The sequence below is a fragment of the Nyctibius grandis genome, chromosome 5 (assembly GCF_013368605.1).
Source record: "Nyctibius grandis isolate bNycGra1 chromosome 5, bNycGra1.pri, whole genome shotgun sequence".
NCBI lineage: Eukaryota > Metazoa > Chordata > Aves > Nyctibiiformes > Nyctibiidae > Nyctibius > Nyctibius grandis.
In genome coordinates this window covers 64,795,422-64,808,825 of record NC_090662.1, presented here as the reverse complement: position 1 = coordinate 64,808,825, position 13,404 = coordinate 64,795,422, and the positions used below count along the sequence as shown (strand labels likewise).

Genomic DNA, 13,404 nt, shown 5'->3' with positions numbered 1-13,404 from the left:
TTAGGGGACAGTTGTGCTCCTCTCCCACTCTACCTCCAGTCCCTTGTCTCTAACACCTCCTTTACCCCAGAACTGGTATTCCTGTAGCTGCAAGAACTGGATTAGTGTACTGGGATAGGGAGGCACTGACCTGACAAAATGCAGTTTATTCTTAACTGGATCTATTCACTAATTGAGTTAATTGCACTGCTACAACTCCTAACGCAGGTTCAGCAGGGGAGCAGGAATGAGCATGCAGACACTGGCAAAATGGTGGAACTGTCCCTATAAGCAGTGCCTTTGCATTTTCCATCAGCTCCTGGAAACTGAAAATTCGAAACCTTCGAAAAACAAATGGACTAGTGGACTTGGTTATGAAGGAAGGTCCAGACAGAATAAACGGAAAACTTACCTTCCCCAAAGCTAAATCTAGTAGAAACTATTCCTAGACTCAAAGCATTAAAGATCTCTCCTCTTACGAGGCCTGAATGAAAGGTAAAAAATAAATCCACATACTTCCCACCTTTATTCTTAACTTCATCTTTCCCAACTGGACTTTGACTTCCATTTTTTTGAATGATGCCATAAGCTCAGAATGATGAAGAGGAATCAAAGCACTGTTTAAATATCTTAACCACCAGTATTTGTTCTGTATGTTGGCACTTGTATGTTTTTTTCCTCCCTCCTCTTTTCCCTTTCTTACAGTGGCTGGGACATGAGGATACCTTGACTAAGTGGGTTATTGATTGCATACCAAATGGTCTAGACTGCCCATCACATCATATGACAAATTCTATGACAAACAGAAATGTCCTGAAAAACAGGTTACTCAAAACCACAATCCATTTCATTGCAATTAATTTCATAGCTGAAATATTATGGATGTATTTTGCTGTTTTCAAGTTCCATTCGACTTGTGCAGCTGGCCTTAGAAAAGGGAGTTATGAACTGGTAAGTTCCATTACAGGAACATTGAAGTGTGCTTTTTATTTTTTATATAAAAAAATAGGGAATAACTATTTTTCCAGAGACAATGTTTTCCCTCAGAATGAAACTGCATCGTAAAACTGTCCCTGTGTTACAGTATTAGACAGCACTAGTGCAACTGCTGTAGTAACAAGTAGTAAGATGCAAAGGTGGACATAACCCAGGCCCTTGCAAAATCAGATTGTTACAGTCGGCTGGTAAAAAAATGTCTGAGACTGGTGATGATAATATTACTAACCAACGATGCACTGCTGGCAATAATGCCTAAAATATGTCCACTATTTTGTTCTTAATAAAGACAAGACCTTGTTCTGAATGCCAATGAGCACAACTTGTCCTTGCAATACTTGTCTAGCAAGGCCCAATGGATGCAGGTAGATCTCATTACCAGTGCTTTATGACTGATATCTTTGCTTTTACAGCAGAAATGTTGCTACGTTATAAAAAGTAATCATCAGATTTTCCTAATCATCAGATTTTCCTAATTATTTTAACTAGAATAGGCAAGTTGGAGAAAGATTAACCTGCTGGATCACTGAACATGTTTGGCATGGTATGAAATCCTCTGATTTCTATACAGTGTTATTTTACAGTGGTAGCTCAATTAGTACATTGAAGAAACATTAGAGATAGTCCAGATGAGAGTTACTTATTCTACTTTTGTCCTTTTGCTAACATCTCTCAGTAAGAACAAAAGACTGGAAGAGATCTCCTTAGCTAACAAATCTGCTCTGCCATCACAAGCAATCATGGCATATGATTACTTTTACAAATTTATCCGATCTCCACTTTAAAATACTTTTAAAATACTCACTGCTGTACTCTGTTGCTTTTCTGATACTTGGCCAATCTTCTTGTAATTTTCAGTCTAAATTTATCACCGCTTTAAGAGCTACTTTTTCTCCATTTATTCACAATGTTAATAACATATGCATCCTCTATTCCTAAACTTTTAGTTCATGTTTCCCTGTGAGTAAATCTGATTCTCATATTACACAGAACTGCATACCAGTTCCAGTTCCAAACCATGAGTTGCTGTCAATCAACAGTTTCAGTAAAGTTACAAAATGCTTAATCTGTGTTAGTTGTGGAACTGAGTCAACAAATGGTGAGAAGCAAACAGAGAACACAGTCCCCAAAAGAGCAAAAATACAAAACTGGCAAAATTGAGATGATTGCAGACTGGCTAAGTCCCATTTCTTCATTGTAGTGCACAAAAAAGATTAGCCTGGCAGCAAATCAGCTCTCAAATCAGTCTCACACTTAAAGTTACTCAAATGCAGACTGATTTCAATTGCAAGATGGATCTGGTAACTGTGCTATGACCAGTGATTCTTGATTCTGTTAACATCTGGCTTAGGTGTGGCAATTTGCTTGTAGCACAGTAACATGTACACTGTCACCAGTAGAAAGCAGGAGCCAAACCCACAAGTCAGCCATGTACAGGATTTCTACTGAGTAAAAAAAAAAAAAAGAAAAGAAAAGAAAAGAAATCTCATATGTGAAAGGGCTTGCATGATCAGATCACAAATTTATTCCTTCATTTTTTGTCTTATTTGAAAAATGACAGTTGAGCAACTGCACAAGATCTTACAGCCACCCTGTTTCTTACTTTGGAAATTCTCCTCAAGCATTTTTACGTAAGATGAGTTAGACCTGTGAAAGTGGGAAATCCTTTTAGAAGAATTTAATGTGGACATAACACCCAATTAAAATGGAAAGTTCTATAAGATTACACAGAAATGAAAAAGAGTTTGGTGTTTTCTTTCTTATAGAAATGGCACGTTTTGGCCAGCGTACCATCACTAGCGCTCATCAAGAAGCTGTAGAAAGGAAGCTCACTGAAGAACACTAAAACAACCTCGTTGTTGAATAATGTTCTAGATGGATACTGGGTCATTGTCACTAACACATACAAAGATTAAACTTTTTATTGTTTCTGTCAGTGATGTTAAGAGGCTATATTAGATTTCTTTTGCAGTTTCCTGGCTGACTACAGACATAGAACATTCATTAACAGATGCATGGGAAGGTTAATGGTCACGTAGTATCAGAGTGGATTTTTTGCTGTACTTTTGTAAGATTACCCAATTCCTAGTTATGGCTAACAATGCAGACCAGGTGGCTTACAGAGAGCTGGCCTTTCTTTTATTACCTTAGTAATCATAGAATAATGTAGGTATTATGACAGTGCCAAAAGATAAGAATTTAGAAGTTGGTGCTCATTCTACTGTAATTCCGTTGTTTTCATTGTTTCTTCTTCAACCTTCTGTTTTGCTTATATTATAACACAGATAAGATAAAGGCAAGCATAAAACCTGAGAACTACTTGTACAAGCAGTCTTGAATGCTCAACTTGTCTGAAAGTTCACTTTTTTTTCACTGCCTCAATATGAAAGCACAGATTTATGTTTAACTTCCCTATTTAAAAATTCTCGCCATATCATCTGTTGATACAGTACTGGAATTTATTTTACAATGGCTCGTTAAAAGATACATAGTATTTTAATGTTTGCATCCATTATGGTTCGTTTTTCCCTCCAAAACACCTAACCAAAAAAAACCCTAATAAATAGAATTAAGCACTGCACAGAGAAGCCGCCTGACAAATGCTAGTAACTATCTTGTCAAGTTTTAGTTCCTAAAAATGGCAAACAAGTCCAAGAGCTACTTTTTCTTCCCTCAGAAGAGTCTAATATTACAAAACCTAACCACATGAGAATATTTATTTCATAGGTAAAAATAATTTTGTTACTGACTCTTTTGTATGTGTGTCTAACATTCAATTGGTTTTTAGTTTCTAATCACATTTCTTGAAGGTGAACATTTAGTAACTGCTACTGTGGTTATGAAGCTTACTATCAAAAAGATGACAATATTTTATTTATTCTGTATAAGAATTTAGTGAAGCTAGTAAATATTTTAATACATTACATCTTTTAAAAATGAATGTAGAATTATGACTCCTTTGAAAAACAGTACTGCAACTTTATTTCTATTGAGGATCCCCCTACCCGTGCTAAATTCCAGTGCCTCCAAATAGAAACTTGTCCCAGAGCCTCCCCTCCCATTTACGGGCAATGCATTCTCATCAGTCAGTCATGCTCATTTTTTAGCACTGCTGATTGCATTTCCAAAAAGCTTGTGTTAAATCTCTTTATTCTAACCCCTTCCGCTTAGATACCTTAGTCTGCTGTCCTCACACTAAACCAAGCAGTCAAACATGAAACAAAGACCAGTCTTCAGGAAAGACAAAATCTTCTCCCAGCCTCATTTAGCTTGCCAGATTTACACATCTGGACATTTTGGACTGGGCAAGGCTTTTGGGGAGCGATTACTCGCCGGAGTTCTGCAGTCTATATATTTAAGGACATAAAGAATAGCTTGGAACAAATGCGCAGAGCTATAAAAAAACTGAACCATGGGGTGCACAGGAATTTAGGCAGGGCCACTTCAACCCCTAGCAACCCACCATCCCAGGGCTGAGAACGGGCAATGAGAAGGTCACAAACTAAACACTCTTCCTAGGCCAAAGCATGGGGCTTCTCTCCGGCACTGGTAACAGGCACGGTCCTTCCTAACTGAGCACGCAACCTTCAGCTTCTCACAGGGCAAATCCAGCGTGAGGGAGGCAGCAAACAGCCACACTCACACGATTACTGGGGATTATCACAGCATCACTGGTGCCCGTTCCCTGCAGCTCCCAGGCATATCCCTGCAAGACGCAGCGCCCAGATGATGGCTGCGATCCCACTCGCAGACCGGTCGGGCAAGATGATGCTTCTGCACCCAAACCGAGCCCTCTCCTGAGCCCTCCTGACCGTCCCGTGCCCGCACGCACTTTCCTAAAACCCCAGCAGGGACAATACGCATCACTCCCCGTGCCCCCTCCCGCCACTTCCCCCTCCTTGCTCGGCCCCTGGCTGCCCTCCGAGCGGGGCTGCACGCCGAGGAGCAGCCCCCGCCACTCGCCCACGGCACGGCCCGGCCCGGCCCGGCCCACGTCCTCCTCTGCCCGCCCCACGCTGCTCACCGCGGCCGTCGTGCAGATGGTCCGCAGCAGCCGAGGGCCTGTCCGCAGCATCTTGCGGAGCGCCGCCGGGTCCCCGGCTCCCTCCGCTGCTCGGCGAAGACCGAGCCGGCACGGCGGCCGCGGCGGACCGCCTCGTCTGATGCAACCCGCGCCGATGCCGCTGGCGCCCCGCCAGCGCACGCATCCGCGGCCGCGGCGGCGCGCCCCCGCCCGGGCCCGCGGGGACCGGCGCGGCGGGTGGAGGGGGGCAGCCCCGCACCTGCCGCTCCCGCTGCCGCCGCGCCCCCCGCCCCCGTGGCGGCCGCTCGGCGGGAGAGGCGCCGGGGAAAGGGCGGGGGTCGCAGGGGCCGTGCAGCCCCGGGGAGGGGGCGGGGAGCCAGGCGAGCCCCTCTGCCCGCCGCTCTCCCCGCGGCGGCCCACGGGACCCGGGGTCAGGGACTAGCGGGGTGGGGCGGGGGGCTGCCGGCCCGCGGGGACACGAGTCACGGCCACCTGGGCGGCATTTTGTGGTACGAGGCGCCGGGGCCACTACGGTCCCTGCCCACGGATAGCCTCGGCGGCGGCAGAGCCCGCCATCGCCAGCTCTGTCCCCTCTACCGAGGTTATCGGCGAGGCATTCATGTGAATCTGCTGTGACAGTCAAAGGATCGTGTAGGTTATTGACATTCATTTTCAGTTTATTGCATATGCCAAAAATGCCAGCAATTAGGTTAAAAGACATTAATGATTTTCTGGAAATCCATATCGCCAGCGTCACCAGGTATTTTACTCATTCTACTTAATGATTAAGAAAAAAATTTTTACCATTTGAGGTCATCTATTAACATAACTGTTTCAATATTTTTCTAAAGTCACAACAAAATCTTCTTGTCAGAGTTATGGAGAAGATCTTGGAAATACGAATTCAAAGTGCTAAAAAAAATTAGAAGGCAAATGAAAATGACCCCAAAAGGGGTATGAATAGCAAACCCAAAAGCAGATAGCATGGCAGGAGTATAAGCATCATTGCAAATTGGGTCAGGTTTAAACCCCAGCAACAGTTAAAGAACAAGGATGGGTAAAAGGCTGAAATACACTCTGCTCCTGTCCAGAAAACAGGGAAGCAAAAAATGGAGGTGTCGTTCATTATATGGCCGAGTTACAAACCACATCAGAGAAGTCAGAAGCGACTCTTAAGCCCAATTTATGACCTGCAGAGATCTCGCTACAGTAGAAAATAGAGTAGACAAAGTCTTGCCTAGCACTCGTAAACATCCATTTCTCACTGTTTGTTTTTTATGCTTTCCTGCAAAAGAACTATGATAGCAATCCCCAGGGTTTAATTCCAAGGCCCCAACCTTTTTCTTCAGGGTACTTCAATTGCTCAGCTACACCTGAAAGAAGAGCACTGCTGCAGAACTGCTGCTGCCTCCGTCTTCAGGGGGCACAGGAAGGAGAGGCACTGCAAGAGGTAAATTGTGCCAATCCCAAAGTAAGTCAGGTTGGCAAAACACAATCCCCCCATGGAGTAAAGTTACACAAGGGCTCGCATTAATACTCTCAGAACATAATTCATTCCCTGATTTACTGCTGTGTATCAAAACTATATCCTGCCCGTTATTCAAGGTTCTCGGCAGTCCCATAAGTGTAGGTGGAATCAAGTGGAATCAACAGAAATTATAATAAGAACTTTTTAATTAAAATAAACCACTGGACTTTGCTTTTGCAATGAAAATTCAATAAAGAAAATCACTAGTCAGTTCCCATAATTTCCTCTCCATGGGGTGAAAGACCTAGGGGACCACTTGGCCCACTTCAGTGGAGACTCTTCTCATGATGCCTTCATTTGGAGTATGTGGTGATTTATTAGAGCATGGAAGAGACAACCAAGGGAATTAGTGTATTTCTTTGCTCTGAGATATTAAAAACTAAACTAGTAAAATTCATCAAAAAGCCTCATTAACAAGGGGGGACGATATGTTTCTACAAGTGGTTGCTTCTCTAGTATCTGTGGTGTTATGGGTTTAAAAAGAACGATGTACTCTGATTCCAGATTTTCATCGAGAAAGCTAAAAGATTATGCTTTGTGACTTTTTTTTAAAATAGTATATATTCTGTTGTTACTGGTTATTTCCGTGGGTATGTAGCCTCATATCTTCTAATCATCTCACATAAAATCTACCAAATTTCATTGTTAAAAGTGTTTCTTTAAAATACTCTTTAAATTTTACAATAAAAACATTAAAACTCATAATTTTGTTGGACCAAAATGCATCATTTAACTACTACAGGCACTGTTGGTCTGAAATGCCAGTTGTTAATCTCCTTTTTGAATTACAAGTTTCTTTAAGAAAGATTAATAATTGCAGTTTCATAGGTCATGTTGTAGCAATACAGGGACTACACACACACATGCACAAGACAGTCATGCAACTGACCAAAACCACTATGTGCTCACATAAGGAGTATAGATATGTAATCCTTACTAAAGGAACTACTTCACTACCTCAGACAGTAGGAGGAATCAGTGTATGTGTAGTCTTCCTATGACTTGATGGAAGTTGTACCAATTCCATATAATAGAGTGCAAACAACTTCTACTCTAAAAGCCGGCATCAAAATTGTCCTATACTGCAAAGTTTGGAATTGGATTCAAGCATTGCTGAAGTTCATGAAACTCCACATCCTGGTTCATGATCCAAAATCCTCTCCAACTAGAACACCGCATACTTGGCATTTAACCATTGACGCATGGGCTTCACAGAATCACAGAATCACAGAATGTTAGGGATTGGAAGGGACCTCGAAAGATCATCTAGTCCAATCCCCCTGCCGGAGCAGGATTACCTAGACCATATCACACAGGAATGCATCCAGGCGGGTTTTGAATGTCTCCAGAGAAGGAGATTCCACAACCTCTCTGGGCAGCTTGTTCCAGTGTTCGGTCACCCTCACCGTAAAGAAGTTTTTCCTCATATTTATGCGGAACCTCCTGTGTTCCAGCTTGCACCCATTGCCCCTTGTCCTGTCAAGGGATGTCACTGAGAAGAGCCTGGCTCCATCCTCTTGACACTTGCCCTTTACGTATTTATAAACATTAATGAGGTCACCCCTCAGTCTCCTCTAAGCTAAAGAGACCCAGCTCCCTCAGCCTCTCCTCATAAGGGAGATGTTCCACTCCCTTAATCATCTTCGTGGCTCTGCGCTGGACTCTCTCTAGCAGTTCCCTGTCCTTCTTGAACTGAGGGGCCCAGAACTGGACACAATACTCCAGATGAGGCCTCACCAGGGCAGAGTAGAGGGGAAGGAGAACCCCTCTCGACCTGCTGACCACACCCCTTCTAATACACCCCAGGATGCCATTGGCCTTCTTGGCCACAAGGGCACACTGCTGGCTCATGGTCATCCTGTTGTCCACTAGGACCCCCAGGTCCCTTTCCCCTACGCTGCTCTCCAACAGGTCTGCCCCCAACTTGTACTGGTACATGGGGTTGTTCTTGCCCAGATGCAGGACTCTACACTTGCCCTTGTTATATTTCATTAAATTTCTCCCCACCCAACTCTCCAGCCTGTCTAGGTCCCTCTGAATGGCTGCGCAGCCTTCCGGTGTGTCAGCCACTCCTCCCAGTTTTGTGTCATCAGCGAACTTGCTGACAGTGCACTCTATTCCCTCATCCAAGTCATTAATGAATATATTGAATAGAACTGGTCCCAGTACCGACCCTTGAGGGACTCCGCTAGACACAGGCCTCCAACTGGACTCTGTCCCATTGACCACCACTCTCTGGCTTCTTTCCTTCAGCCAGTTCACAATCCACCTCACTACCCGATCATCCAGACCACACTTCCTCAGTTTAGCTGCGAGGATGCTGTGGGAGACAGTGTCAAACGCTTTACTGAAATCAAGATAGACCACGTTTTGGCTTACGGCAAAATACCTGGTTTTCCTAGGTAAGCAATGTGCAATGGCTCCTGGCTCTATTCGTTATATACACACAACATAGACAGTACAACAATGCGTGTGTAAAGCACCAAGGTTTTAATTAGTTGGTGTACTTTCATTTCCAAAACAAAACTGCAGACCTATTGAGACAATAATACATTTCCATTTACTTCACAGACTGCTGAAATGTTAGGTGTCAAAAGGGAAATATCTCAAGAGAGGGCGTCCCTTGTCAGCAGAATCATGGTATAAAGAGGAGCAGGGGAGTAAGATGTGGGCTTTACTTTGGATTTCATAGTAATGAGAGGGGCAGGGAGACGAACAGGGATAAGGGTATGCCAAATCATATGCAAAGATGGTATCTGCATACTGTCAGTGTCTGTTTTATGATCAGAGTGATGAACTCATATGCATGGGTTTTAAAAACCACTTAACGAATTGGCTATTTAGAATTTCAAGGATCAGTGTAAATGTTTACAGTGAATTCAGATAGTACATTTTTTTTGTCATCCAGAAAATCATTAGGTTGACTTGTCTGCCTGAGCATGAGCAATAGGTCTCGGGTGACATAGTAAACTGCAACATCAGTGTTAAATATTATAATGGTTACAATGCGCTCCTCCGGGCTTCCTGGTGTTTGGAAAAGTGACACAAAGTATTCCCCACTGATTTCTGTATCCCAGTCAGAGAAGTACCTTGGAAATTATCAAAGTTTCTTGTTAATCAAAGGACAAATTGTAGCTCCACTGGTGTCAGTGTAAATTTATGCAATTGGTTTGGAGCACATTTTATACATTGTTTTATCTCTCTCTGATTCTTTGTTCCAGTTCTGGTCCTTGTTTCTTAAAGCCAAAGTTTAGCTTTGAAAAAAACTGCAATTATCCGTAGTAAGCTTTCCAGCATGGGCTTCCCCCTTTCTGCTCCCTAATTTTCCAGGGATGTATGTCAGCAAGTTGCAAAAACAGGTAGGGGAATACTATATAAATACTATATAAATACTATATAAAAACTACTCAGGAGTTAAACATGCTTGTTCAATAGCATGCTCACAAAGCAAAATGTGTTTCTATGTGCAGAAATGTACAGAACAAATGTAAGTCCTAATCCAGCTGAACATTGTAAATCCTTGTTGATTTCTGTGAAGCAGAAGTTACTCCGTGTCTTTGAAGATATCATCAAGACGTGGCAAGATCATTAGGGAAGGCTGTGTTCCACAGGACGCCGAGTACGTGCACATACTGAAGTGCTTGGGAAGCTGCTCGGAATCCTCCAGGATTTGCTTTTGAAAATCATGCCCTGGGATTCAGTAATCAACTAAATAAGCTCTGCATAGGCTTTTTTTTTTTCCATTGGAAATCAGCCTTGATGGGGCTTTTCACAATGGATAAAGATTTGGTCATAGTTCAGACTCAAATTCCTCAGGACTACTTTAGAGTTCACCCAGTTTTAAAGACTGAGTAATTTAAAAAAATAAAGTAAGGCTTTGTACTGGTTATTCCCTCACTATGCTAATTGCATGACAAGTTTCAACTCACATTTTATACAACAGAAACTTTTCATGTTTTTCCACTTGCTGAACCAAGATTTCATGGGAAAGTTATTTCTTGTTTTATCTCTTCTTAAATTTTAAATTTTAAACTCGCTTTTCTTTTTTTTTTTTTTTTTTATTTTCACTGGGTCTTAACTTCATTTCAGGCCAGACACCCCCATGATAGTAAGGCTTTCACAACCTACTGATACGAATTTTCTGCCATCTAGACAACCATTTAAAACCCTATGATTGCCATTTCGTTTTTCCAGAGTAACCAAAAGGAGGCATATATTTGTTGAGGAAAGGGAATTATTTTACCAGTTTAACCAGTAGAAAGAATTAGCATGTGCAGATGCCTTACTTGTATGTATAAATGTAAGTCTCTCAAATTCCGTACAATAGAATAGAAACTACTTTGCAAAAGTTGGCGTTATCTTTGTGGAACAGAGTTGCAAAGAGCAAATCTCAGATAGCAAATCCTTTCTGGGAATCGTGCCACAAAAACTTTGAGCAAGAACTTTGTTTTATTTAAAATATTCAGAGCACTGAGCATTAAATGTTCCACAGACAAGGAATGTAGAGCATAGCTGGTTTCCTGCAGATCCAGCAAGCCAAATTCTTTTTCCTATAAGTTACTACAATTCTATGGATCTTGGTGGAGCTTTGCCTATATAGACAAGAAGCAATTCTTGCTCTGGATGCTTATCACCATTATTTTTAATAAAATGGTTCCTGTTTGAATGCTGTTAAAGTTTTCAATAAGCTTTCAAATATCATAAAAATACTGTTTAAAAATACCAAGTAACTGTATTGCCCAATGTTGAATGATATTTCCAACTGGGATAATTTCAAAGGAAAAAAGATTTTTAATACCTCATGGAATCAAGCCCCTGTTGATTTACGAATCCATAGACAACTAGCCCCTTCACTCCATAAATAAAACAGTCATAGTGGCGTATTAATTCTACTATATTTTGGACTTTGTTATCTCACCTACCCATTTCTAGTACTCAAGTGTAACAAGTCATTTCAGCTGGAACATATTTATGTTCATATTTCACTCAGTTCATGTGAAAGTCCAATATGAAATTTTACTTTCACGATCATTTTAGTCTGGTCAAAAGAAATTATTGTTTTCTCAACTATGCTTATGTTCACTAATATTCAACTTACCAAAAATCACTGTATTAAACAGAGTCTAAAGACTTTTCTGGCTACTGTATTATCTGAATATACTAACAGATATTTGAGCAATATTAGCAACTTCCTATAAGCTTGTACCAAATAAATGCTTCCTGGTACAAACAGAAGCCACAAGTGTCACCCGACTTTCAGAAATCTTGCTTATAAAATGTCAATAATTTCACATGAGCAAACACATAAAGCCATTCACTGACTCTAAACTTACCAATCAAAGCTGAGCTAGACTGGCTGTCACTAAAACACTTAGCTTCAAGATAAAGTCTAAATGAGATTTTCAGAGGAAATAGAAATTCTAGCAGCATCTAGAATTGAACTCAATAACTTCAGTGTAAGCAACAGAACACTGCCACCCAGTGAGCCAGAGGAAAACTCAGTAATAAGTCATTTAAATAACTGCATCATGAATGGCAGCACAAAACTTACTGGTGTGCTTACTTAAGTCTAATTGTGACTTTTTCAGTTACGGAGTCTCCTGCTCCTTTTTTTAAATGCACTATTTCAATACATTTTCATTTAAAATAATTTTCTTTTCCATATTCAAAATAAGGGTTACATCTGCTTATGCTGTGGGGATCACGGTGCACTCTTTGGTGCGACCATTGTATAGACCAACCAGCTGGGTTACCTCGCACTCAGTTTTGATGATCTCACAACCTTGCAATGACCAACCCTACAGTATTTTACTCTTCACAAATTTAGTTCAGATGTGGGGAAGGGAGGGCCCTACCGAGTGCCAGTTCTACAAGTTTCTCTCTTGTACCATCCCGCAGAATTCAAGGACATGTTTTTCTGAGACAGATTAAAAAAAAAGCCTGGTAACCACTTTTTAAGCAGTCTGAAAGCCTCTGTTTATGTGCAGTTTTCCACAGCTGAAAGAAACTGTATTTTGTTTCAAAGAATGGTTTGTAGAGAAAAGTTTTCTATTGTTTTGTTTTTCAAACTTGGCGTTGAATATATGTTTAGCAGCTCTACTGAGTTCAATGAAAGCTGCATCTGCATGGCTGTAGACAGAATGTGATCCTTAAAGTCTAGCACAAATTGTGGTTTCATTTTGTGTGATACCTATCATCTCCTTAGAGACACTTGTGCTCACTGCCATCTGTCAACGTCCTGCACAATTAAACTTCTAGGGACTTAAAAACCCCAATATCAGCATCTTACGTTCTCACAGAAGCCAATGAGTGGAGGAGATATACTTACATTATGATTATTTGTCAACATTTACCAAAGCAGAGTTCTGTCCCTTAAAAAGAAAAAGTTATCCCAAACATTGTTTATGTAATTTCACACAAAACTAAATTTGATCTCTTCCTTCCCAGACCCAGGTTGGCCTCTTAAATAGGTCACTTTAAATAGGTAAAAACTTACCAACAATAAACCTGCCAACCAGATCTTTCTTCCCTAGAAACTTTTAAAATCAATAAATTCCAAAGGGTGGATTCCTTTTAATCAGAAAGCAATTACAGTAGGTTCTGTTTTCAGACCTGCTGCATTACCACGTTAGGTTTTATGGATGATCCTGCACTTACTGATACATCTCTCATCGGAGTTGCTATTTTTGTTGCTTTTTCCCCACTGAAATTGATGATGCTCCTGGTGAGACTGCTTATGAAGCCACTTCCTTTTCTGCTGATGCTACAGAATCTGCTGAGGTAATGTAATTGCTGTGGTCTTTGTTAATGGCCTTGAATGGCTACTTCTCTTGCTGTCCAAAGTACTTCCCTTTTTATTCTCTGATATTACACCCAG

General features: G+C 41.4%; 1 protein-coding gene across 1 annotated transcript in view; it reads right to left on the bottom strand.

Moving 5' to 3' along the window:
- Positions 1-5,149, bottom strand: part of ALDH1L2 (aldehyde dehydrogenase 1 family member L2) — a 35,012-nt gene extending 29,863 nt beyond the window's left edge. The window contains exon 1 of the mRNA XM_068402363.1: positions 5,000-5,149. Coding sequence (XP_068258464.1) covers positions 5,000-5,050 — 51 coding nt within the window. The 5' untranslated portion in view covers positions 5,051-5,149. The remainder of the gene's footprint in view (positions 1-4,999) is intronic.
- Between the last annotated feature and the right edge of the window lie 8,255 nt (positions 5,150-13,404).